This window comes from Charadrius vociferus, unplaced genomic scaffold (genome assembly GCF_000708025.1).
Source record: "Charadrius vociferus isolate BGI_N301 unplaced genomic scaffold, ASM70802v2 scaffold88, whole genome shotgun sequence".
In the NCBI taxonomy this organism is placed as follows: Eukaryota; Metazoa; Chordata; class Aves; order Charadriiformes; family Charadriidae; genus Charadrius; species Charadrius vociferus.
This window is the reverse complement of record NW_009649619.1, coordinates 2160642-2188473: the sequence shown is the minus strand read 5'-3', so window position 1 is coordinate 2188473 and position 27832 is coordinate 2160642. Positions and strand designations below refer to the sequence as shown.

General features: G+C 37.7%; 1 protein-coding gene across 1 annotated transcript; it reads left to right on the top strand.

Moving 5' to 3' along the window:
* The first annotated feature begins 1334 nt into the window (after positions 1–1334).
* On the top strand, positions 1335–27622 carry SH3TC1 (SH3 domain and tetratricopeptide repeats 1). The gene is made up of 17 exons (XM_009890524.1): positions 1335–1542; positions 4017–4091; positions 6328–6455; positions 8361–8466; positions 10276–10419; positions 11078–11255; positions 12064–12137; positions 13016–13211; positions 14089–14216; positions 16400–16441; positions 17998–19686; positions 20368–20548; positions 23037–23187; positions 25287–25409; positions 25702–25852; positions 26736–26932; positions 27166–27622. The coding sequence occupies exons 1-17, from the start codon at positions 1335–1337 to the stop codon at positions 27394–27396; spliced, it is 4002 nt and encodes a 1333-aa protein (XP_009888826.1). The 3' UTR covers positions 27397–27622.
* The last annotated feature ends 210 nt before the right edge of the window (positions 27623–27832 follow it).

The window sequence follows — 27832 nt, the reverse complement described above, 5'->3', positions numbered from 1 at the left end:
GTACCTGCCCACCATGACCGACAGCTAGGAGCTGTTGCTGCTGTTCATGTTGGTGCTCAGTTTGCTCAGGTTTGGGGTTCTATGACACCAAGCTTGGAGGGCAAGAAGTGTTGGAAGACATGTATGCGAAGAAGCACGCCACAACAACATGCTTTGGGATACCCCATTGCATGGTGAACAGAGAAAAGAGAAATTTCCAGACCAGTCTGAAGGCAGATCATAAGCGTGACCACGCACTAGTCTGAGGTTTTGGCAGAGTGAGAGCAATCTTCCATCAATAGCTTCAGTTTTAACCAACTTCTGCTGGAAAACAAATGAGAGAGGAAACTTCACAAATATTCTAAGTTTGTATACTCATAATGAATGCAGCTTGTTAATGAGTATGGCTGAAGTAAGTACAGAGGAATTTGGATTAAGTCCAAGTGACAGGACTAAAGCAAAATCTATACTGTAGCTTTATGAAATCAATTAAAGAGGCACATGAGAACCCACTGAGGAGAAGGGCCTAAATATCAGTGGGGCATGTGCTGGCTACACCAGTCACCTCCTTTGTGGATGCACTGGCTGATGGTCTGCCTGTACTTTTCTGAAGCTGGAGTAGCTTGTGCCCAAGAAATGGCATCGCAGGACGTCTCACGTCAGTGAGTGCGGAGGGAGCAGTCAAGCCTGCAACTGCTTGTGCCCTGCTTCCATTTCTATTCCTTTTTCCTGATGTTCATGCCAATAACAGCCCTGCTGCCAGACTCGGCCTCTAGTTTCCGTCGGTCACTCTGCTTTACGCCAAAGAAATCTTTGGACCCTTGCATACCAGTCTTCCTGCACTGGGGGTTCTTGTAGAGGATTCATTCTTTAGCTGGATTTATAAAAACCTTCCTGCTTGTTTGAATTAAGCAGGCAGTACCCATTCCGTTCTCATCACCCTTAGAAAATGATGTTTTTCCCCTGCATTGCCTCTGTTAATGTGAATGATAATGCTATCCCTTGGAGGCTCTGCATTAAAGCTGGCCAAGAATGAATAATTAGCAGTGGGCATGAGGACATTCCACTTCAGGCCTTGGATTGTCGCTGTTACTCAAATCTATTGCTTTGTTGCTAAAGCAGTGATGACACCTGACTGCAGGAGCTTTTTCTAAGGTAAATTTGGGTGTTAAACAACAATTCCTCTCATAAGTCTAAAGAAAATACTTTGTTACAATTAAAAATAACTCCTGCAGGAGAGGGACAGCTCTTGAATATCTGCATGTATTCTGAGACTTATTTTTAAAAATATATTACTGAATTTTCCCTTAGATTGTTGATAATGTTGATTGCATCACTGTGAGGAATTGCAAATTATGGAGAGTTCGGCAGCGATAGGCAGCACGTCCGTGCTCAGCACTGATGCCGTCATTCCTGGTCAAGAGGGGAAGCAAGGCAGGAACTTGGAGGGGAAAGAAACGGAGTGGGGAAAGTGGAGGTCTGACTGGAAACATGCAGAGGCCAATGCTGCCATCAGCACTGTCAGGGATGGAGATGGGATGGACTCATTGCAAGAACATATGGGTAAGACCTTGACCAATACAGCCTGGTCGCTCTGCTCTTCACTTTTCTTTGTGTTTAAATTACTGTGTTCTTTAAAGATTGCTTGCTGTGCCCAAGCCGAGAACTGTCACATGTTTTTCAGCTGAGCTTTCTTTAAAAATACATCTACAACTGTTAAATGTAACAAAATAAACAGGTATATTTCCTCCATGGCAATGCTGCATGGATTGGACTATTAAAGGATCTGTATTGAAATTCACTGAATTTGTTGAAAAGCAGACAAATGAATTACCTATTAGTTAAGATAAGCTGAGATGAAAATTATCAGAACCCAGGAGCCAGAATACTGAAATATAAATACTTTGTCTAGCACTTCTTGGTATAATATCTAAGATTCAGAAGCAAAGATGAGTTAGACTGCATGTTTCTGTTTTAATAAAAAATTCTTTTGCTGAAAAAAGGAAATCTAAGATGTAGTGCTATCTTTATTTTTCTGCAAATGAAAACTTACTTCATGCAGTAAGAACACGCAAGTCAAACACTCTTTGGCTGGAATGGTGCAGTGGCAGAGGTGGATGTCTTTCAAAACCAGTGTCCAGACTCCTGCTTTATATAGGCCTGAGAACTTTCTGAATGTGAAAATACTTCAAGCAACCATGGAAAAATGATTTCATTTTAAATTGTATGTCCTACGGCTTAGAGAGACAATGTCATTCTGATCACAACTGCAACTCTGCTGACATCAAAGAATATCAGGTAGAAACATCCTAGGGCAGGATAAAGTTTCTCTTCGGCTTGCCAAGAAGTATGCAAGTCACCCCATTAATTAGGAATGGGGCACAGAGTTCACGTTAAGTCTTTAAATCTAATTATAGGACTTTAAACAGTATCAATGTTTAAAATGTATTTATAGTAACTCTTATGCTATTGCTCAAATTTAATAGCAGACCATTATTGATAATTAAACTCCCATGAGTAATAAAATGCTTGCTCATTGGTTTTGCTTTTTCCTAAAAGCCACAGAAATTAGGTTTAGTTCTCAAATCAAATGTTATCCTCTAGATATTAATGTGTCAATAAATGCCTTTCAAGGAAAGTCCATATCTTGTACTATTGAAATAGTAATGGCAAATTCACATACCAAAAATATCTGCTAATTAATTACCCTTATCAACTATTAAATGATGATCAAAGTGATAACATGTTGTCAGAGTTTTCACAATTGCTTTTTGTACTTGTGACTAAAACCAGAAAAAGCAGAACTAGAACTAAGTCTGATCCCAAAGTTGTGGAGAACTTAAATTTATGATATTCCTTCAATACTCAGGCTACACTGCTGTGAACTGACTGCCAAATTTCAATTTTAAAACAAATATAATTGAGTCCAGATTAAAAAAGAAATAAATAAACCTCAAACACCCCCCTCTACCCCTGCCAAACAGCCAACCAAAATCTAACAAAGCCCAAAGCGCTTGAGAACTGAGATTTCTAACGCTAGTACAGTCTAATAATTGGCCTTAAAGATGATGTTTTTACTGCTTACTGCTTTTTTTCTGAAGTAGGGAAATTCTGTGTTTATGTATTTTTATTTATTTGTGTGACTTTGTTCACATAACATTAATGGATGCACTTGAGGGAAGATGCATAAGACTGGAAATTACCATGTCCTACTAGATTACAATTTTTTTAAAAGGAAGAGCTGCAGAGGAAAAATGTCGTAGGATACATGAAAATTGCCTCAGAAGTTTTCTTTTAAAATTCAAAGAACTATTTATCCCACTTTTGTTCTTAGAAATATCAAGCCTTTTCTTTACTGATTTTTGCCAAGGGAACCTTGAGAAAATGAAATTGGTTGGAGTGGGTGTCTCTTAGCAGAAAATCTATAATTTCCAGAAGGACTGGAAGAAATATGGGCCAAAAAAAGAAAAAAACAGATTATTATTAACATAAAGTATACTTATTTTTTATTATTTTCCGAAAACTTCAAATAACTTGTTTTTACATTACCCCCTCTCAAGTATTAATCTTGTTTAAAAAAAAAAAAAAGAGAGAGAAGGATTATTTCTCTCCATGTACGAATTGATAGAAGGCAGTCATATCCTGCCAGTTTATACCACTGAAGCTTCAGTGGAGGCTGCTTTTTAGTATAGGTGCAAGGGAAGAGAAAATGAAGTTGGACTCTAGCTCCCTCCTGAATGGGACTTCAGCTTCCTGAGAGGTTATACGCCCACCAATTCTCCCTCATTTTGAAGCTTCATATCAAAATGATGAAATCAAAGTTTAACTTCCTCCTCAGTAGGGGAAATGATCTTCAGATACTTTTTGTGGTTTTGGCAATTATATAGTAGGAAGGAAAAAATATAGTTATTTTCTATTAGTAATTATGTAATGCATCAAACTGTTTGAAAGTGTGGGGTTTTGGTGGGTTTTTTTTCAGCATGATTTATATGGACTTAGAAAATGCACTTAACCATTCGTTTCATTTATCATAATAGAGTGTTCTCTAAGTGAAAAATGCACTAATGTCAGTTCAAGGACCCTTCCCAGTCAAGCAGAGAATTTTCCAACGGGTAAGACATTTTATTCCATAATATCTTTTAAATGTAATGCTTTTCTTATTGCTTACTGTTGTTTGTTTTTTTTTTCTTTGAGACAACTATATCAACAACATTTGCAGTCGTCACCCCTGTGACTTCATAACATACTTCATGGCACCTGTAAAGTGTCCAACTTCTACATAAGATTTGTTGAGAATTTCTCATAAAAAGAGAGAAGTAACTCATTAACTGCTATAAAAGCCAGAAACAATTTATGGGCTATATTGTAAGGGCTAATAAAAAAAAAAGAAAAGCAAATAAGTTCATTGCCTATTTTATGTATGGATTTCAGTTCTTCAAATGTCTTATTTTTTTTAAATTTGTGGCCTTTCCAAGTCTTATTTTTTTTAATGCTGTATTTTCAATGAAGCTGTGATTGAGTGCATTTCTTCTGTAACTAGGTAGAGCAGACTTCCCTTCTGGAGGGCTCCCAGCCTGCTCTATGCATTGAGGGTCTAGTCACATTTCCCTTCGCTTGCTTGTGGAGGAAGAGAAATAACCATCAAAAAACCAACTGGTGTGCACTCTGCTTTCTGGCTTGACCTGACAAATCACATCAGTGGTAGACAGTCTCCCCCAGGCATACAGTTATTTGCAGATAAATTATGTGTGCTTATGTACCAGTTTGTCTCACTCCGTACAGAATTTGGGTTCTTCTTAACTGGGGGTATGGATCAGAGCTCACAGAAGCAGACAGGAAGAGTACCATAGGTTTTTGGACTATGTTTCATTCCATAAGGCATTATTAATTGTTCTTTTGGCAGCCATATTTCACTTTTAATTCACTGTAATTACTATTTCAGGAATATTAACTTTATATAAGACATAAATATGTAACTGTAGAAACACAATTTAACTTGGAGGCAGTTTGATTATGCAAAACGAAAATGTAAATTTTTAAGTAGGTCTTTGTTTGTGCCAGTATGGTTTATGGCTTCAGGTAAAATGAAAAGGTCAGCAATACTGTTGCCGAACAGTGATCTGAGTAATATTCAAAGACTCTAGTCTCTGTTCGTTGTACTAGCAATTGACTATATGACCACAGCTTCAACAGGGAAGTCTTGTAATTCAGTAACACTACTTTATATTTCTGAGCCACCCTTCTTGACCGTAAAGTAATGAGTAATTTAGACTCAAGTCTTCATAAAACTCCCGGACACATACATAGGAACCCCTCTGAAAACAGATTAAGATGCAGCATATTAGACTAGAATTTGAAAAATATCTATTTTCCCTGATTAAAAGGTGAAACTTGGAGGAGCTGGAATATTTTTAGGATGTACAACAATCCCATTTGTTGCTAGAAGCGTGACCTGTTTGCATACTTACAAATGGAATGCTTCCTGAGGGGGTATTATTGGCTTATATGTGCCCATCTGGGTATCTGAAAACCTATGAATATGATTTACTGTTATTGAGTTAAATTAACTGATGTGCAAAATGAAAGCAGCTTTATCAAAGAGCCTCTTTATCTAAGAGAAGCTGGCTGAAACTACCCTTAGCTGTAGTAACAGCTTCTCGCAAACAGAGGTCAAGATCTGGGAACAAGTATCTAGCTGCCTTGAGGTGTGCTGGGGAAATCATGTAAGTGAGCTGTTGGACCATTTATCGTAGTTGGTGCTGCTCAACCAGCTTATTGAAAAATGGCTTTTTCAATATTCAATTTGTAGAAGCCGTCTGAAGTAGTGGGGATGACATGTCAGATAACCATGAATTTAAGATTAGCATACAGAGTTGTTGCAGCATGCTGAACTATCTATTTTTTTTTATTCCAGTATCTGTTTTCCTTGATTTTTTTAAAATATGCATGGGACGTTTGGAAATCTGGGCATGTTCTCAATGTCCGTAGAGCTGTCTAATTAGACAAATTACCAATCTGCTTGCTTTTTCCTCTTCTCTCTTCTCCATCTCCAAGTGTGTCAGTTGTCTCCCAAAATTTCTGCAGACACTCACATCACTCTCCTTTGTATAGCTGGAGCCTTTACTATGCAACTGAAAAAAATCTTGTTTCATGCGAGGCTACTATCTCTACTGGACAATAAAAATGAAAAAGAAACATGCAGAAGATCCGTTTTCTGTGTGTCTGTCTCTGAAGGTGGAAAAAAAAAAATAGTTCTTAATGTGGATTCTGTCATTTTTGAGGGATTTTCTGGTTCTCCAAAGCTGATTCACAAAACTTGTAGCACTGTAAATGGATATCCTTCTCCAGATATCTCCTTGAAGTTAACGATGATGAGACGAAAGAGTGGATGTCCTGATCCCATACTCCAAAGACAGCTCAGAGGGCAGCTCCGTCTTCTGGAAAATGACAGCAGGGAGGTGATGGCAGTTTTCAGTGTAAGTCAATTGCTTGGGAATTGATTAATTTATTCAGCAAATACACTCTGTGCTACAGAATTAATCTGGGAGATCTTTGGGTCCCATTTCCATCTACATGCTGTATGCTTGAATTTGAATGACCAGAGTTTCCCATGGCCCAAAACCATGTAGAGACATTAGAAATACTGAACTGTTGAAAAACACTGGAACGCCAAATTGATGTGAAATAAATCCAGCTAAATAAGGCATTGAAGATTTTTGGTTTAAATACATTGTTTTGATTTACATCAAAGGAAATAATGGTTTTCTGATTTCTTTTTTTTTTTTTAATTTGCCCTCATACTGCCTCTTCACTTCAGTTTGCAGTCACTTGGAGTCATTTGGCATGTAGGTTACCGGGAAGCCCACCGCTAAGCCAAGGAGGAAGTCTGAAGGAGCATAGTATAAATATTGGACTTCCTAGGGCTAGGTGGCTATGGCTTTAAATAGCACACAAAAGGGTTGGCATATTTTTATTACTGTCTTTATTTTGTTTGTATATAGGAAACCTGTCCTCTTCAACCAGTGAGATTTGCTACAAATAGAATTAAAATTTTCCTCTTTCCTCTTGATGAAAAAGCAGGATGGTACTCTTTGACCTCTGGTGTCCCTTTTTTGTCTGAGCCATGAGTTCCAGCCTCCTTTACTAGCAAGCCAAACACTGAAATCTTAATTAGTTATGGCTTTATGACTGTCTCGGATGCATGTGTTTCTACATGGTTTTCCTTTCATGCCTTGTGAAGTCTCTATCAGTAGCCTGCTGATTTTTGTGGCTGTGAAAACAGTCTGTGCTCCTGCTGCTCTACTCTGGCTTTTGTTTAGGGGGAGATGGAGAAAGGGAGAAGGTTTCGGGAGGAGAAGGAAAATAGCATACAAATAGACTAGATTTGTGGCCTTATTAGAAACAGACCGGGAAAAGGACTTTGAAGGAAGCAAGATTTATAATGATAAGTTTCCTTAGAATGTTGTTTTGATATTCAGCAGTGCATAAAGCCCTTGAGGCTGAGATATTTTAGCATGTGTTAGCAATTTATTAATAGATTTCAGGCTCTCATTAATATTTAATCTAGTGTAGAAAGGGGCATGCAGAAGATCAAAGCAGTGATGAGGCCTGCCTGTTGGAAGAGCCTTAAGTTGGACTTCTTTTCAAAAAGGAAACACTGTTTTAGTCTGTTCACGTTGTGTGAATTGAAAATACAGAAGTTAAACAGAATTAATCCAGAGATCTTTTAAAATCGTGATTTAACAGTCATAAAAACAGTGGATCAGCTCCATCTTGCTCAGATTACAGAAAATGTTTGAGGGATAACTCCCCTCCCCTACCCCCCCGAGTTAGATTCAGTTTCTTGATCAGTCCTTAAGTGCATTTCAACTTTGATGTGATGGGAGCAAGGGTACAGTACTGGGACATCAGTTATTCTCTGAGATACTGGTTCAGATACAAAGAACTGTGGCAATTTGAGAAAAGTATTTCCCTGAAAGGCAGTAACCAGCATCACTTAGCCCAGTTTTCATGCTAACTGAAGTGCAACCAGACACATCACAATGTATATTTCTTTCACTTGTTTGAAGGTTTATGTAGTTCCTCCTCAGTATTTCTGAAGTTCCTTGTAAAACACATCATTATCATTTACAACGAGGTCTTAATTCCTCTGTAAATTAACCTCACTGGAAATGTTGGTACAATTGGTGAGAAAACAGATTAAATCTTGTCTCACTGTATACTGTAGGTATGTGTTAAAGAACAGGTATCTCGTACATAAAAACCTGGATGATTTTTTTTATCCTTATTACATAACACTTATGCCAAAATGGTATCTAGTGAGAAATTGTGCATGAGTCTAGTGTAATTGTAATTAAAATACTGGTTTTGAATTTTTTTAGGAGCTCTCTGCCAGACTGCTGTCTATTCATAGTGATCAAGATCTAATAGTGGTGACATTTAAAACTTTTGAAGAAATATGGAAGTTCCTAACCTACCACTCACTGGGTAAAGCTGTTTCACCATATAACAGTTTGATATGCTTTTTTGTATTCCTCTGCACACAATTCCTGATTGACTGGGAACTTGTTGAACAGGATTTTGAGATTCTTTGTATTAACTCCTAATAGCAGTAAGTAATGTTCCTGAACTGGGTACTAGTGATAGGGCTGGAGAGACCCCTCCAGCCTCCCAAAGCAGATAACAGCTATTGTTCCTGGCAGATGTCTTAAGTCAGATACTCCAGAATCAGATCATATCTTCTTTCTAAGCAGTCTATTCCAATCCAGGTGCTTCTATCGTGCAGTCTAACCTGTGCTACAACTTAAATGCTTTTACAGCTTTTTCTGCTTACTATAAAGATGTTGAGAGGTTACTCCTCTTTTTGTTCCATGCTAATGCCTGTTTGGGGACTTTTAACCCGCACTTCCACTCAGTGTTGTTTTCACTAGGAAAATCAACCCAAATTCCTATAGTCCTTCCTCAGAGTGTATTTTCTAGATCATGCTTCCTACTAGACTCTTATAGTTGTTCCACATCTTTCCCAAGTAGTAGTGGGCAAACTGGACAGAGTTGCTGAGGCTTCAGAGGAAATATCAAGCAAAACAAAGATTGCTTCATATGCTCTGCATGCTTCAGTTCTGTTTCTGAATCTGAGCATGTCTTCTGTAACAATATGATGCCATTGATTTGAGTTCCATTTTTAATATCCTGTAACTTCACATGTCTTTTTTGAAGAGTAGCATTTGAATTGGATCTTGGTCTCCATTTTGTTCACCTGAGTTTTTTCTTCTGTGTACATAGAGCTTGGGTGCATTACTATTGAATTTGCCCATTTCCATCAGACCAATTTAAAATAATGAATTTTATTTTTAATTTCAGGTTTGCTATTTATTTGCTATTTTGTATTTTAAAATGCTCCTTAGATAACTAGAAAAAAAAAAACAACCCCGTTTCAATCCAATTTTGCACAGAAAGCACAAGAAGATGAAGTTTCTTCTTAGGCAAGGCTGTGGCTAGCAGGGAATTGATTTTAGCGTCTTCCAAATAGCAGAGTAGCACCCTTATTGCTAATCTGCCCACCTTTCCTCTTCATAAATTTTTGCACATAGAATTTGCTAAGGTATTAATAGTTGACCCTTTAACCATCTACTATCTATACCATGCTGATTATGATACATCAATCCAGATCTCCCTGCAACTATTCTATAGCTTTGAAAACCCTAAGTCCTAATGTAAGGAGTCCCAGTTTCCAAGATAAAGCACTACCCTCTTGTGATTTACTTGACTGTGGTATGCAGCATCATCCCTGTCCCAAAGAAATTCCAGGAACCTGATACCCAGGCACAATACAGCACAGCTGAATTGGGCCACAGAAATTTATAAAGAGATTATTTTTTTTAGACTATTTCTAGTCATCTGTTACTAGGTGGTGCTAAGCACCCGTTGCTCAAAGCTTGGTAGTGATTACCTCTCAGACTACAAACCGTTCAAATATAGCTAAACTATGGAGAACCCTTGTAAGGGGAAGACAAAGTCTTCATCAGGAGAAGCATTTTCATCAGGATTAGGCATAGAAATGTTGTGCACCTTTTAGGTGTAGTTTGTGAGAGCTAAGCATTAAAAGTAGCTGTAATGCATGTGACTTAATGGATGTAATTTTGCCAACACTATGTAGTAAAATTAATTACACATTGTGGGTTAGCAATCGTGGAGTTATGTGAATGTCTACCCCAGTATCTGACTTTCTGAAAGGTTATTTTCTTGTATAATACCATAAAACTGCAAAGAAAACAAATTGGTTTTTTTTTCCCCTAGGTTTTATAAATCATTGCATGGAGAACTTATTTCTAGATCAATCTTTCTGGCTCTGCTCTCAAGAGGAGGAAGAAACAGGCATTGAAGTCTGTATAAATGAAAAATCATTAAATTTGATGTACAGAAGCCTGCTAGTACAGGAAGGTAAGGAAGACTGTACATGCTAAGGCTAAATTTAGGGAAGCATCTTTATTTAAAATCCTAAAAGCAAATACTAAGACCTATTCAAATACTTAATGAAGTTAAAATTTAAATCTATTCACTTGAAATGCACCAGAAAGAGAAGAGAAAGGAACAAACACAGATTGGTTTCAGTAGGATCATGGAGGGATTAGAGAAATTCATGCGCAAATGGTCTAAAATGGATCCCAAAAGGATTAGGCAGGGATGTACATTCCAACTTGCTTAATATTATTGCAGATCCTGGAGATGTATAGGAGAGGAATTACAGGTAGTTGCCAGGCTCATGTGCTTCTCCTAAACAGCATCAGCTGCTGCCACCATCAGAGACAGAATGATGTGCTAGGTGGATCATTGATTACTGCAATAGGAACGTGCAAAATGTCTAGCAGAAGTGTTCTACACTTCATCAAACACCTCACTCTGCATTTTACTTTTTTAGTGAAAGGGAAACTAGACAGAAAAGTGTGAATATCTGAACAACCAGAAAGAAAATTCTTGTGAAATCTCAGATTTTCAATCTCTAATTGAATGTTACTGATGCTTTTGAAGCCAGTTTCAAAGCCTGTATGACACTAAAACATTACATAAAATAACATCTGCTCCACTGCTTTCTTTCTAGGGCCATTTTTTGTTTTAGGTCCTAACTATCTGATAAGAAAGATAGTGGCTACAGACAATGAAACAAACACTTATTTTGAGCCTGGGGCTTTTACTGAAGATGTAATAGGTGGATCTGTGGATGGTGACAAGACTGTGCAGTCTAATGATTGTCCGGAGCCATTGATCCCTTTTCATCAGTAGGTACCTGACTCTAGCTACCTATTTCATGTGCATTTGTTTCATATATACTCATGTCTGCTTAGACATAGGTGTCTCTCATTAGTAGCTTATTATGGAACATCCCTCTTCCATTAACACTGAGAATAAATGCTCTATTTCCTTCCACACAACTGAAGTTAATCCAGATGCCTGCAGAGCAGCATTTAAAGATGGTTTCCCATCTTGTGAATTAGGTGCTGTGGGTTTTTTTTTCCCTTAGTTTGAAATAAAATCTATTAAAATTTCTAGAATAATATAAAGTGAGATTTTTCATTTTTCAGGATGCCTTGAAATATGGATGGTAACAGGTGGGATGCTTGGAAGTGTGGATGATAACGGGCTAGCAGTTTTTTCACTCAACACAATTGACAGGAGCCATCCACCTCCTTAATGCAGTTTGCTTCAAGTTCGTGCCCAAGCTCATAATGGCTATAAAGCCAAATTTGTAACAATGAACTTATCAATGGATTTACTTCAGGAATCACCAGAAAATCTTTTCATATTTAATGCTCTTGGTAGTTAAAAATCTGGAATTTTTCTATTGACCTTGGGCAGGGAGAAATAGCATGACTTTCTCAGGTTTGTTTGACCAAAGCAGTGCTTCTTTTACTACTAATATTACTCAAAATGTAGCTGTGTCTGAAGAGTACAGATAGTACTGAAATGGAAAGATAGTTGCGGGAGGGGTGCATCTGTTTCCAAATGGATTTAAAATATCAGTGTTATTGTTGCAACATTTAGTATAGCCTTTTGTAAACTAACTTTAGTTTCTTTTTCTACTTTCAGATGGTTTCTTAGAATGTATTCTAATCCTATTGATCTTGCACACAAAACTCAATCTAAATCCATCAAGAATATTGGTAAGAAACTCCAGCTGTGGGTCAGCATTAAAAAAAAAAAAAAAACCAAACCAAAACTTATTCCACATTTTCATTAGGACAGACTCTGAAAGGTTCAATATTTTTCTCCATTGTATTAGGATGGGAAAACAGCTTTAAAAATTATATTGCAGTAAAATTAGCAATGCTTATGACAAAAGGATTTTACAAAACAAATGGCTAGACAGGTCTAAGTTGAGATAAAATCTGAAGTTGTAGATCTCCATATTTTGTCCTAAATATTGTATTAAGTAGGTACACAAAGTAGCAAAGAAGAATTTATTTGAGGATGCCTCTGTAGATTTTTATCATACAATTTAAAACAGAAGAAAATGCACCAATGTAATTATTGTGGATCTTTCACACATATACTGCCAGAGAAATAAAACTTGTACAGGTGGTCTGAGGTTAGAGAGAAAATACTGCTTGTTTTCTACTTGTTGGTTGTTTGGTTTTAATACTGCATTGAATGGTCTATAACTATGTTTCTCCAATAAGGATTTTGTTGGTTCAAAGGTTTTTACTCTGGGCCAAGTTCAGAGTCCAGTATTAAGAGGGAAAAGTAGGGACTTAAAACACTTCTTTGTGTTACCTCGTGATGAAATCTGCTAAGATTTTGAAAATATTTTACTTTCCTTTCTAATGGCTGGGAAATGGAGTTTTATGCTGTTATTTACAATTCTAATTGCTCAAACCAAACTGGTTGATTTGGATGGTTTGAATCTTGCTGCATCAGATGTGCAACTCATGAATTCCAGGAATGGCTTTTGCTAAATATGTTCTGCTGAGTTGCTATTCTATTAAGTGTATTTGTATTGTTAAATTACTGTATCTGCAAACATTATCTCCTTATTACATAGCAATGGGATCCTGTCTAGCTGTGATGAATTATGAAAGTATTGTCTTGGAAGAGATTAGTTTCCAGGAAGGGGACAAAATTGAGATCCTCGGCTACTTCATTGAATGCATGGAATGGTTTCTTGGAAGACATGTGTTTACTGGCCAAATAGGTTTTGTAAAGACAAGTCATGTTAAACTGGACTTATCTAGAAATGAGTAAGTTATGTGTATTTAATGCCAAAATAAAAAAAGATTTTGTCTCTTAAGCTTTGAAATACTAGATGTTAAACTCAGTTTTGTTTGGTTTGGGGGATTTGTGGGAGTCTTTTTTTAAATGAGTTGTCATAGTGTGTATCAATCAAAACAAATATAAAAAATGGAATATGAAGTCTGCTTAAACGTTGGAAAATGTTATCAACCTGTACCCAAGTTTCTTACTGAGTGAAGGGTTTGCTGTAGGTTTTTATACGTAGTTCAGTCTCTAATCTATAGCTTGCAAGATCCAAGAAGCTTTACTCTTATGGAAGATTCTATTTTTGCTGGTCTGTCAAGATCTATGGTAAAGCACCCAAGTTCTAGTACTCTTAATTACAGCCCTTAACTTGCTTCAAATGAGCCTTTTACAAATAATTGCTCAAAATGCAGACAGAAACCTGTAAAAAGTGTGCATTTCAGCATGCATTGGCACCATGTAAATAAGCTGCTCCTATTAATGTCTGGACTGTTTGCATGCTGAAACATGTTCTTAAGTTCTTAAATGTTGTTTGCAGGTTCATTTGATGTTTACCTTTAATCTTATATTAGAAAATCAATACCATAATGTCCTTAAAGATTTGTGCTTCTAATAAATTCTCTCATAAAAAGCTATACCATGACAGATAGGCATAAAACTTTGATATGGCAGAAACTGTTAGCTGCAAGCGTAGTTATAATCAGTTTGTATGCTTTTTATAAATATGACTGTTATTAATTTTGAACGCAGTAGGACTTAAAATGTAAAGTTAGTATTGGTTTCTCTAACCAGCTCAACTTTGGATGATGCAGTGAGCTCCTCAAGCCAAATCTGCTTTAAAGGTGCTTCTTTCTTTATTAGACCACAGGACCTGGATTTTCTTGAAGCAGAAGAGCTATCTTTTTTTTCAAAAGAAAAAAATTTGGGAGAAGTGATACATTTGTTGAAACAAACCTCCATCACAGATGTCTGCTCTGTGTATCAAATAGGTAAGTATGAGTTGTACTCCTTTTTGCCGCATAAGATACCTGTGCAGTTCCTATATCCCTGTTATAACTGATTGGTTTTTTCTATTTCAATGACATTCCAGCTTTTACATCTACTTAGAAATATATTGGTATTCAGTCTGACCATAGATACGGCATGTAAAAATCCTTTATATCATCTTTGCTACTTTCCTGCTTATGCAAGACTTTTCCCAGCAGAGCATTTACAAATCTTTTGTCCTTTTTTTTTTTTTTTTTGAGTGAATTAAACAGCAGGGTTTTAAAAACTGTTATTGAGCTGAAAAAGTCTTCAAATGTCAAGTGCTGCATTATAAAAGGCAGTATGTTCACCCAAATACTGCTGGCTTTTCATTCTTCTTAGGAAAGGTAGCATAATAATTATTGACATATAATGCAAACATACACCACTTTGCTATTCTTCTATACCTTTGAAAGTTAAATCAAGCAAAATCTATTCATACAAAGAAAAAAATATACTTTTAACAACTCTGATACAGCTGCTATTTCTCTAAGCACTCATTCTTTATGTAAACTAATTGGGATAATTGGGATTTCACCTTTACAGATTTAGTGTCAGCCAGTGTAATATAATTGTCTTGCTGAACTGAACAGGAACATCATTTCCTTATCCTACCACAGGCTGTTCTGTGGCAATGCATATGCTTGTCAAATACCTAACAAAGTTTTATCTCCATTAGTGGCATCCTAAGAGACAGGCCTGTAGGCTTCAATTTGAAAGGAGCCAGTGGGTAGGTTAGACTCGGGTGCATTGATTTAATTCTGCCAATTAAACTGTGTGTATGAGCAATAACTAAGGCATGTCAGACCCAAATTGCGAAATGCAACTCATGTCAATGTACAAAATGACACCACATCTCACCTTCTTCGCTCAAATAAAAAGCCTGGGAAAAAAAGCTCAGACCTCTATTTGTTACTAAAACAATCTCATGGGCTTAATGGTCATACTGCTATTTTGGCCTGTTAAACATTTTTCACCGCATCTCATCTCCTCCCTAATCTTTAAAAGTGCCACCTTCTTTTCACATCTTCCGCAGCTAATAGTACCGTCTTTACCAGTTTTTTTTTCTCTTAAGCTGCATGTTTGATCAACATAACTTGACTTACCTAGAGCAAGCGTTTTCAATATTCACTTGATGTTTTATTGTGTGATCTGAGTGTTTTTGATTCCTTCCATCTACATCAACCTAATGGGAAGTATTTATTTATGAGCATTTCCCCAATTAGATATTCGGAGCATTAAGTTACAACTATTGTAAACATCTGTGGCATTTGTCCACCAAAGTCAGGAAAGCATTTAAAGAAGGGAGATCCAGAAGTAAACAGTTAGTGAGATGTCATTCTTAAAGGCTAGTAAAGTAGCTTTCCATCAGCTTAAATAGATGTAGTTCTGTGAACCTCTGCTTTTACATATATTCTTCATATGCTCAGTACCACTTATATTGCATCTAGTGTATGAAAGACAGAATACGATCCTAAAATGCAGCATGACAATTGAAATACCTTGAGAAATATTTTCTAAATAAAATAGTAACTGTTAAATGTTCTACAGATGTGCTATGTTAAGCATGTAAAACTAGATCTATAGTAGTAATGTCTACAGAATGATAAGAAAAGATACAGGGTTTTTTCATCTGCATGCTATTGGAATGGGCACAGAAGTCTGATGCTCTGATCTACACAAACTACCCTAAGTAATTATTCCCCACCCTGGGACTGAGGCTAAAACTTGTTTTAGTAACATTTAGGGGCTTTTGTTACCTCATTTCAGGGGTATGAGGGAATGATTTATTGTATCTATGCTGCCCACTTGTATTTTAATGCAGCAGTGATGCATCCCTCAGGCAGAACAGGTTGGATTTAATTCTAACTGCTGTATGCAGATGTCTCCCCGCCTTAGTGAGCAGTGGTAGGTGCATGATGACAACCACGTAGAAAGCAGTGAATTGTTATCAGCAGGAGGGTAAGTCCCTAGTATCTGTTAGCTTTGTGTCAGACTTGGATAGACCCTGGAAATTTAGAAGAGATTTCTAATTCTTCTGACACAAAGAATTCCAACCTAAAAAATAGCCTTTTTTAGGATATTTAAAACTGCAAAAGAACTAAGATACCATAACTAACATGTCTTTTTTTTTTTTCTTTCTTAGACCAATTAGAAGAACCAGAATTTCAGAAAGTTCATGAATATGGTAATAAGTCATACACATACAATTTTTACATAAAGTTAATGAGACTTCTGACTTTTTTGGTATCTTTGGCATCTTCTCACTTTCTAATATCTCTTCAAATTCTAACTTTCTTCCCTCATTGTGTGCTTTCCTAGGTTTTGCAGTAACCTCTTTTCACTAGGTTTTGCTGTTGTGGATTTTTACTGTTATCGGATGTCTTTCCTGGACCTTGCTGTCCAATTGCAAACTGTATGACTTATTTTTACTTCTGTGACACATACACCCTGCCCTCTCCTCCCCCCCGCATTGTTTAACAGGGCAAAATACTGTTTATGGAGCACCTGGCAAGTGCTGACTTTGAATTTCAGCAGATTTTCCATCTGCTAGAAAACTTCATCCCATAAATATATTTCCCAAAGGATATATTTTGATGAGAATGCAGAATTATTTCCCTTTGGCATTTAGTTGCTAAGCTGTAACTATCATTACTTACATTGTAGTACATTTTTCTAAATACCAATTTTTATGTTTATGATTCTGCTGAACAGTTTCAGAAATGAGATTCTAAGGAAAATGAGTTCTAAATCTGCAACTTCAGTATGCTCCTGTTGATATGCAGCTGTGAGCTTTGCACTGACTATGACTGCAAACTACATCCCTGGTCCCTGCCCTGTCACCTTGGCTGGGTAACAGTGGGAGAACTAAAGGAATGATGACATGTCTGTCTTGTTTTTTATATTTGTAAGATATTCAACAATGTCAGTTCTAGGAGAATTTAGATCAATGACCACAAACTTGGTAGTTTTGAGAAAGTTGATCTGTGCCAGCAGAGAATCAGGGGTGGTATTTGATTGAAAGAAGAAATCTTTATTACACAGGCATGGCTGGCCACACAGAGGTAAGTGGACAGGAGAACAGGACCTTTGCAGGCACCCTTGTAGCACCCATGTGAGACTTCAACTGAAATAGCTCAGTCTTATGCGTCCTCCCTGGCTAACCTGCCTTAGTTTTGTATCAGGACATAGGCATACCCTTACTCAACGCACACGCTTAAGTCCATCCATGCCCTGACCTTGGGCCATTTATCCAGCCTCCAGTTCAGACTCTGGGTCTTTCCAGATTTGGACATTCTGCTTACCAGCTAGTCTGAATTGTAACTCATTGGCAGATCTCTCGCTTATATACACACAGTGAGAACAGAGAATACGCACTCAATGTATATTCTTTGAGTATACACTCAGACGCAAACCAGTTTAAATTAACATTGGACTTCAGTTGGATTAGTGTTGGATGAGGCACAGCACCTGGCTAGACAAGCGTACCGATCAGCAACCTGCTTACATGTGGCAAGTCCCATTTATCCCCACTCTTTCACACTTGTTCCTCCCTGATCCTTCTTGATCCCTCTTTCCCCACCTTTGGCTTGTCTCCTAGACATACTGTTAAGAAAGTGAAGTATGTTTCCATAACGTTTTCTTAACAGCATCTTGTAATCATAAATGTTTTTGTTGGTCTGTCAAAGACCTTTGTGTGCATGCACACGTGAAGTTGTGATCTGTATTATTTTTGAATTTCAGAAATGCCATGTTCACATTCTAGCACAGGATCCACTATCAAGAATGGCAAGATAGAAGAATTCCTGAAGAACTTCAAGAATTTGGAGGTGACCCAGGCAGAAGAGCTGACTACTGAAGGAAAGGATTCTGTTAGCTCCCTAAATACAGAAATCTTTCCTCCACCTGAAGGACATTGCTTCCACATATGTCAAGATGATGTTCAAGCATCTGACATCTTTGAGTCATTGATACTCTTCTTAAATAGGAAAGAGTATGACAGAAACTTCAAAAACCTGTATGATTGCTCTTATACATTTATCAGCAGCATGTTTTATGGCTTTTCAGAAGAAGAAGAACTGGTTAGCTTTTTTAGATTAGCAAGGGAAGCAGCAAAGAAAGCAGGTATGTCCTGGGCACTAGCAAGGCTCTGCTTTCTCTTAGGCAGGCTCAGTGTTAAAAAGTTGAAGTTTTCCCAAGCTCGGGTGTATTTTGAGGAATCATTAGGAGCAGTAGCTGGAGGGTTTAGTGATTTATACTTTGTAATTGCTCTTTATGCAAATCTAACGGTCATCTACTTGACACAGAAGAACAAAGAAAAATGTGCTCATGTGTTTGACAAGGCTGCATCTCTTCTTGTGGGAATTCCCAATTACATTTGCAGCACTGACCTAGAGTCAGATATCCTAAAGTACGCTCTGAAGAGGACAATTTTGAGCCAGAACAAACGTGCAGAGGCAAGGGCATGCTTTCTGCTGGCAAAACATTACAGTGCACGCAAACAGCATGAAGAGGCACTACCATTCCTGGAAAGGTTTCAACTGTTGCTTAATGACTTGGGTTTACAAAACAGCTTGTCAAACAGCTGTTATTTCAAACTAGCGGAGTTCTACAATGAAAAGTGCTTGCCACACATTGTGTTAAGTTGCATAAGGGTTGCCTCTTCCCAGAGCTCTAATACTTTGATGGATTCCTTGAAAAGGATTGATCTAGTCATCAAAAATGCTCCCAAACTCTATGGCCTGAGAAAATTTAGACAAATACTCCCATCCCAAACTGCACCTTACCTCATACAAGCACTTTCCTCTGTGCTTACTAATGAACAGCAAGGGCTATGCAGCACTATCTATCTTAGCTTAGCAAAACTGTACAGTCACCACAAACGGTATGGAAAAGCCATTGTTTTCATGATGAAGGCACTGGACACTGATGTTTCTGCTAGACCAGAGGAAACTATTAACTATTTGGTTTCACTTGCTTGGTTATACATTCTTTACGGGCAATATGATGTGGCTTTAGGCATTTTAAATGCTGTCGTAGACTCTTCATGGAGCAATCCTCAGCAACTAGGCATCGCTTATAACATGCTTGCTATTGCTTTGAAAAGAACAAACAATACAAAAGAAGCTGCTGAGAGCTACTACAAAGCACTGCGTCTTTCAGAAGAGACTGATATGACCCATAACCAAGCCATAGCCCTGGCTAATTTTGGGGCCCTCTGCCTGCATGCAGCAGCCAGCAAGCTGGCAGAACATTATTATATCAGGGCAGTGAAGCTATTCTCCAAACTTCCAAGTATGGACTGCGGCCAAGACTTTATCCAAGTCCTCCTTCAGTTGGGATGTTACTATGTTCGTGGAACTCAGAGAGAAAAAGGAAGGTTTTATTATGAATGGGCTTTTTTAGTTGCAATGGAGACAAGTCATCTGGAAAGTAAGTACGTTGTTTTATTTTCCTTTCAAAATTACAAGAGGTACCCTGTTTGGGAATTTTTGTGATATAGGTATATTATAGTTGTACCTAGGTATGTTATAGTTGTTCCTTAAACAACATTTTATGTCAAATTATGTGAAAGATATCAAAGTGATTGAAATCTTTGCTCTGTCCCATAATGGTGGAGAAATAAATACATATTGGCTTGCTCTTCTGGTGGTAATCAGGTTTGTCAGAAATGATAAAGTTAAATGTTAAGAAAAAAATAATTAGTAATAGTCTAGAGATTTCTGTTCAATAACATTTACAGTAGTTATGATATCATTGGTGTTATAAACAGCACCAGACTTGGTAATCTGGATTACCTTTGCACAAAATAGTTGTATTTAGAAGACCCATGCATTATTTAATTTTCCTTGCTAGCATGATTAAGGCAGCTTACGCAGGTAACATGACTGTTTTATTATTTTATTTTGGAGATCAAGTTTGAACTAACCTCTTTGTTAACTTTGGGGGTGAAGAAACTGGCATGGCAGGGGAATCTTCTTGTTATGACTCTTATATTGTTATTTGTTGGCTGTGTTGAATTTGTGAAATAGTAAGAATGAATTATTTTAAAGCTAATTTAACTCTCCTTTTAAAACAGAGATTCATGTTAGTATTTCCAATCTATTCTCCTAGGTCAACTACAAGCAATTAAACTGCTGTGTCAGTTCTACAGTACAGTTGTTCCCAATGAGGCTCAGTGTGTCATCTATAATGAATATCAACTATCTTTAGCTAGAAAGATGTCCAACAAAGTTCTGGAGGGACAAATTTTGGAAACTATTAGTCAGCTCTATTTGTCTTTAGGAACAGAAAGGTAAGACATGCTGAATGACTTTGCTTTTATTCTGATTGTAACTTTTCTGTCATACTAAAGGATCGCAATTTTTGCAACAGCTAAATATGACTAATTTTTTTCACTCTGCTTTGCCAATACATATTATTGGAATTAAAGGGTCAAGTGCTAGTGGAGAATTCTCTTGTGTTCTTTTTTTTTAAGTAACAATCATCTCCCAGGGGAGACAAGATGTTCAGCAGGGATTAGCACTACTTCAAGAGCAAAATTATTTTCTAAATCTATGTAAATACGTTTAAAAAGTATTAGGTTATGCAACTCTTGATGACTGCTGTAGCTCTAGGATAATTGCTAGCAGGTGACTTGTTTGCGGTGATAGCTTTACAATACAATTTTTTTAGAAATCAAATGATGTATTCCAAACAGGTCAAACATCAAATTGTCTCTATGTAAGTGTTTCTCTTTCTGGGGAAAAAAAGCATTTCCTCAACTTATAAAAGCACAAAGCCTGTGTGCAGAACTGCATAGTCTCGGTCTCCAGCAATTTCTATACTGTTCTTGCTTTCAGAATACCAATTTTTTTGCTTTGCTTTATTGAAAAAACAGGCTGCACAAGTCAATTTGTAGTAACTAGCAGGTGTTGGGGAAACATACAGCTTTCTCCAGACAATTTTTAAAGTGTTTTTTAAGGCATCTTTGGCTGATGTTCGCTCTTTTTTTTCCTTACTGCATCTCACTGCAGGGAGTCACTTCAGGTTCAGGTATTTTCATGCATGCCTCAGTAAGGATGGAAAAAATATCCTGAATTGTGGAAAGAGAGTAGATGCTTATTTTTAGCTGTAAGTGGATGCAGTCCAAGCATCTAACTTTCCTAATATGTCACCTAATTTATTTTGTTTTGTTCCCTGCTGTTTAATGAGATAGTTGGTGAAAATCCTTTGGAAAGGCTGAAGACAAAGGAGTTGGTTAAGATTTCAAACTACCTGGAATCTGCAGAACTTCACTAGCTGGAGAAGCTGCTGCTTTCTGTGCATGTAGTGCATGGAATTTATCACAGAATCATCGAATATCTCAAGTTGGAAGGGACCTGTAAGGATCATCAAGTCCAACTCCCTGTTCCTCGCCTAGAAGCCTGGCTCCCAAAACTGTATAACCTTAGCAGACTACTGGATTAATAGTGTGTACTCAATATGATATTAGACCACAGTATTCTTTGAGTTAACAGTCCCAAGTACCAAGGATATGTGTCTATGATGAAGTAATGAAAACAGTGAAGTCCTTGGTGTCGCCGCTTCTGTTGTAAATTATTGTGGTCACATCAGGGGACACAGCCTGATCCATTCCAGCTGCTGTGCTGGGTTATGGATTGGTATACGTCTGCTGTAAAAGCAAAAAAACCCGAAGGAGGGATGGAAGTGGCATTCAGTAATTGAGCTGAGTTGGACTACTTTAGCTACCTTGCCTTTCCTCATGTTAGCAGCTTGTTAGCAAAGAAGAGAAGACTGAAATGTCAGGCTTGTTCAGTGGATCTTTACTTCCCCTCACGAGTAAAAAGGAGTGACAGGTCTCTTCAATTTATGTAAGAATCAGGATGTGCTAAAAACCTTTTTTTTTTCCCCCTCAGATGAGATACCTTGTTGAGACAGAACTAAAGTCTCGACAGGGGAGCATATTACTTCTAGATTTCTTTCAGATCTTTTTGGAGGTGTAAGTAGGCTGTTCTAAAGATGCACTGTGTAAAGAGTCACTGTAACTGCACGGTTCATGCTGTATTTTAATATGTTTGTGTCTTGTGCTTGGAGGAAAATGCACCAGGTAAAGGTGATGGGAGTCTATCGCAAGACAGATAGAGAAGGATTTAATAAGGAAGTCTAGGGCTTCTGCGTCTGGTGTAAAGCCCCGTAAGCTCAATCAATCTGACAGGTCTTTTGAATGAAAAGTATGACTGTTCTTCTGAGAGCACGGGGCCCTTATACTTAAAGAAAATTACACTGCCCAGTGAACTGATAATTTAGGTGCTTCTAGAACTGCTCATGTCTTGTCTGCCCCCTGTTCTACAAACGCTGATTAGTTTGAGTTGTGCTTAAGTCTGAGGCCTAGGTGATATTTACACAAAAATATTTACAGATACAACCTCTTTCTGAGGTTTGCAGGGAAAAAGCCATAAATGATAATTATTAAAGATAATGATAAATAAAAAAAGAGCTAAAGATGAGGAAAGATTTTTCTACCTGTCACTAGCCTGAGGTGTAGGAGAAAGACACATCTGAAATAAACAGTTCTGAAATAATATAATGTGATAACAATCTAACAGGAAACATAGATTGAAAAAAAAAAAAAGACCAAATTTGCTAGTTACTAATGGACTATAGCTGAGAACTTATAATTGTGCATTGAACAGAGGAAACACTATTTTTTTACATTAACACAAAGCTTTTTTCCATTATGAAGAAAAACATTCCCAATTCTGAAGAACCCCTCAGTGACTAGCAGTTTTCCCCTGTTTCAGGGCTTACAGGTCAGCTCTGGAATATACCAAAAGAAGCCTTGGAATATTTATAGATCTCCAGAAAAAAGAGAAAGAGGCATATGCTTGGCTACGGGCAGGAAAGATATATTACGTTCTAAGGCAGAATGAGCTTGTGGATCTCTATATTCAGGTATGTTGTCATTACTTGCAGGCACGCACATGTCAGCGTGGTGCAGGTGGCATGGTAAGAGTAAGTAATTCAATGTAATGATGCCAGAGATTTTGCTAACTGATGTTCTGAACATATAGTAACACCACTTATGTAATGCTTCACAGCTGAAAGTCTCAGCATTTCCCGGTGGTGCTGTTTTAATCCTTTACTTGACTCTGCAAAGATTTTGGGCAGTGACCTTTCTTAGTGCCTGCTCTGTTGTAAATTCTGTGTATTTCTTCATCTACCAGCTCTACAGCACCGCAGCAATTAAACCACATATGCAGGCTACATGCTGGTGGATGAGATAATAATCATTTTAGCATGCTGACTTGTGGGCCAGATCCCCAGGAAAACAGAGTAGCTTTCTCAGGAAGCGTTTCCAAAGCATCTAAAGCTTTCTTTCTGTGACCGTGCACGGCATGGCACGGAGCCAGCTGGAGCTGCGGCTGCTGCCTTGCCAACAGTGAGACAGGAGCCATGTGGCTCACACAGCTTGGACCCACCGCAACCAACTGGGACCTGCTGCTGCTTCTACTGCTGTGCTAACACAGGCTGAAAGATGACCTGAAACTGGGATCTAGCCATTGTGCCTGCTGAAACTGGATGATCTGGAGTCTTTCTCAGAGCTTCACTGCAGCCCAGATCTGACTCTGTCTAGATGGCTTCTGGCCATTCACTGAAGTATCTGGGGAATTAGTTTCTTGCTTTTGTAAAGGAGTTAAAAATACTTCTCTTCTGTTGTAAGAGACAGTGCTGTCTTGTAGTGCAGGATGTATACAGAACCTGATATAGTAAGATTTGAGTCTTGGCTGGTGTGTGAATTGTACCAAAACATGATCTCTAAATAAAATAATCACGCATCTGTTGTTAAGATGTTTTGGAAAAAAAAAAAGTCTGCAAAGAAGCAGGGAAACATAGGAAAAACATGCATGTTTAAAATATACTCAGACACAATATGTGGGGTTACTTTAATGACTTTTTTTCTCTCAATTAAGTTAGATTTTGCATACTTGGAAACCTGAATAAATGTGCTTCCAGGAAGGGACTGTGTTATAGGCCTGTTATTTCTTTCTCTTTTACTAAATGATTTTAGCTGGTAGCCCCCAAGTCAGTCACCTGGTGGTACAAAAGCCAAATCAGCATGTGGGATGGCTTTCTCCATCTGCTTTATTTCCTCTGAGAGGAGGAGTGAGCCAGGGACATGCATGTGTATTCCATACTGTGCATGTTTGGAACCTGGTAGTTAGAGCAGGGTCAGTGCCTCTCTGTAAGGAATGCCTTGAAGCAGGAATCTGCCCACAAAGAGGCTGACCACTGTGCCAGCAATTTGTGCAAGTCATCACCTCTTAACTTGCATGTAAAACAGCTTCTAAAAATGTGATGCAGTAGAGTCCTTAGGTGCCTGAAGCCAAAAGGCTGAAAAGGATTGCTGCCTTCGTACTTAAGTAGAGAGTTGGACTTGTATTAATTGAATGCAACTCAAACTATTCTTCAACTTGCTTCGTTTGCAAGTCCCCTTTCCTATTACTACTTACCTTAACGGTAACTGAGTATCCTGGTATCCTTGCTCTGGGAAGGATGCATGCTGCCTTTCATGAAGTCCTTTTTGCTAACATGGCATATATTTATCTCAGAAAAACAAGATAGTGAAGCTGCATTTATTTACAGAATTCACTTCAGATGCTTTTAAATCTGCACTGTTAGCAGTCTCTAACTTGCAATTAGAATTTATTTCTATAAGTGCAATTTAATTCAAATTTAATATGTTGCAGCTACCAAAGGCACTATTGGTTTTTAGAGTGTCCTGTGCTGACAAAGGCAGCAGGGTACTATTGCCAGAAAAAGGGAGACCATAACACTGTGCCCAGTTTCCTCCTTCAGTATCTGCCACTGGCCTGCTCAAAACTGGAGTACCAAAAAGACAGACCATGGCCTTGTAAAATATAGCCTTTCCTATCTTATAATGAGAGGCCTTAACAAGATCATTTTTTCAGTTGCTAATATTCATGATTTTTTTAACCAAGAAGTAACCAAGATATTTTTTTTTCTTACCCCATTCCTTCTTTTCTTTTCAGGTTGCTCAGGATGCTGCTCTTTACACAGGAGATCCAAATTTAGGAATGGAATTGTTTGAAGCTGCCGGAGACATATTTTTCAATGGTACTTGGGAAAAGGAGAAAGCAGTGACTTTCTACAGGGTTTGTGCAGTTTTTCTACTGCATCGATAGTTATGTACCCTCCCATCACAGCAGGTGTTCTACAAATGCTGAACCAGAAGCTGATCCTCTCAGCAAACAGTTTATAACCTATTGCAGCTGAGTACTTGGTCATGGCATTAATAGACTTCACCTGTTGCAACTCCTGGGTGTAAGATATGCCTTATGCAAAGAGCAAAATAAAACCAGAAATTGCTCGACATGACATAAATGGAAGCTTGTCAGTGCACATCTTGGGGTTCAGCAGTACCTATGTTGTTTTTATGCATTTCAGGACCGGGCTCTCCCACTTGCTGTAAAGACTGGCAACAAAAACGCCGAACTCAGATTATGCAACAAACTGGTGGAATTGCTGGTGAATCTAAAGGCTTATGAGGAAAGTCTGGAATATGCAAGAGCATCTCTTATGCTCAGTGTAAGTTTAGGTAAGACCAATTTCAATTATAGCTAAGTATCACTGGTATCTCCAAAATAAGACAGAATTCTAAAAAGCTTTCTTCCTTTGAATTCAGTTAGATTTCTTGCCAGGATTTCATAATGATACTATCACTGCTATTTTTGCTTCCATTCAAGAATGAAGAACTTCATTACTGTCTCTCCTAACTCTGAGGTCATATGGAAAACCTTTGGTAGAACACGGAATTAAACCTGGGATTCCAAGTCCAAACTGAGTGTTCTTCTCATAGCTAAGCTGTAATACTAATCAATAATATTGTCCCAAGAGGCTTTTGAGTGTCATGTTTCTTTCAGATTTGCTCACAGCCTTGTTGGTGAACTGACCTAGGAAAAAGTAGTCAAAAATGATAGGGCTAGTTTCCAAAATGACTATTCTTTGAGCTTTTCAATTGCTTTTAAGAACCCTCTCACATCTCCATACATGTACAGAGAGTTCATTTTGATCAGTCTCAAAATCCTCTTTTTGTCATAACTTTTGATGTAAAGTGTGTACTGGGAGGGGCAAGGGAGTCTTTAATCCCAGTAACTACTATACTTTCAAAAGAATCTATCAGTATTCTTTGTAAGTATGCACAGGGTGTGTATATCTATACATGAGATATTAATGTGGTTAATAAGAAAATCCCAGACACTTTCAAATCCTACATTGGGAAATTCTGGAATTCTGTGTTGTTTTTTTTAAAGGGCAGGTTTTGGCCATGTATCTCTTGAGCAAAATTAGTCTTATTCAATAAAAGATCAGCAAATACCATATAGAAGTAAACAAAAAATAGTATAGATGTATTCTGGTTTGAAACAATTTGACTACTTTGTGTCTTTGGTTTTATCCTGACTCATACATTATCTCATTAGGAAATCAGCTAAATGAAAGAATAGCTTACCATCGGTTGGCTGCCATCCATCATCATTTGGGTCACTGTGAACTAGCTGAACACTTTTATTTGAAGGCCTTGTCCCTCTGTTCCTCTCCTCTGGAGTTTGAGGAGGAAACACTGTATTACGTCAAGGTGTACTTGATCTTAGGAGACATTATATTCTATGACCTTAAGGTAAGAAATACCAAAAATTGCTACAGAAAATCATTACATTGAGCAATGCTTCATAACATCAGGGTTTACTGCATTCTGGTTTTATGCCTTTAGAATGTAAATAGTAAAGTGGGAAAACCTACTGAAGTTCGCGATCTGTATTATTCTTGTTTGATAGCTAATAAACTGAGCTTGGATGTCCTCTTACACCGGTTGTACTATAGAGGGTACTATCTTTGTGTCTCTTGTTTCAGGATCCCTTTGATGCAGCAGGCTATTACCATTTGGCACTTGCTGCTGCCATGGACCTGGGCAATAAAAAAGCCCAGCTGAAGATTTACACAAGACTTGCAATCATCTACCATAACTTCCTTGTGGATCGGGAAATGTCCCTCTTCTTCTATCAAAAGGCAAGAACCTTTGCAACAGAGTTGAATGTTAGGAGAATAAATCTAGCTCCTGATCAGTGTTATAAGAGTTCATAAACACCTTTGGAAAACGGAGTCTGACGACTACAGAAGTATCTAGAGAAATACTGCACTGGCTTTGTGGGAAGATGCAGAACGTATTCAATGGCTCATTGTGCATGTGCTGTAAGCTGGAGCTCAGCATCCCAGACTGAATTACCAGTTTATATGACAGTGAACTACACTTTATTGTCTCCAAGACATACAGTCTTGTACTTGTTGTTTAAGCATCAGCCTGTGAACTAAAACCAAAACCCAACAGTCTTTTTTTAAATGATTTTTTTTCTTTGCTATCTGTTTCTGCCTAGCTGGATACTGGAAAATGATCAAGCATAGATGCAATGCAAAATATTTAATAAAGTGTTATAGCGAAAAAACACTCCATAAAAAAGTGGTTTTCTTTGCATTACCTGGTTCTTGTATGAGCTAGTTCTTTTTTATTTGCCTGATGTCA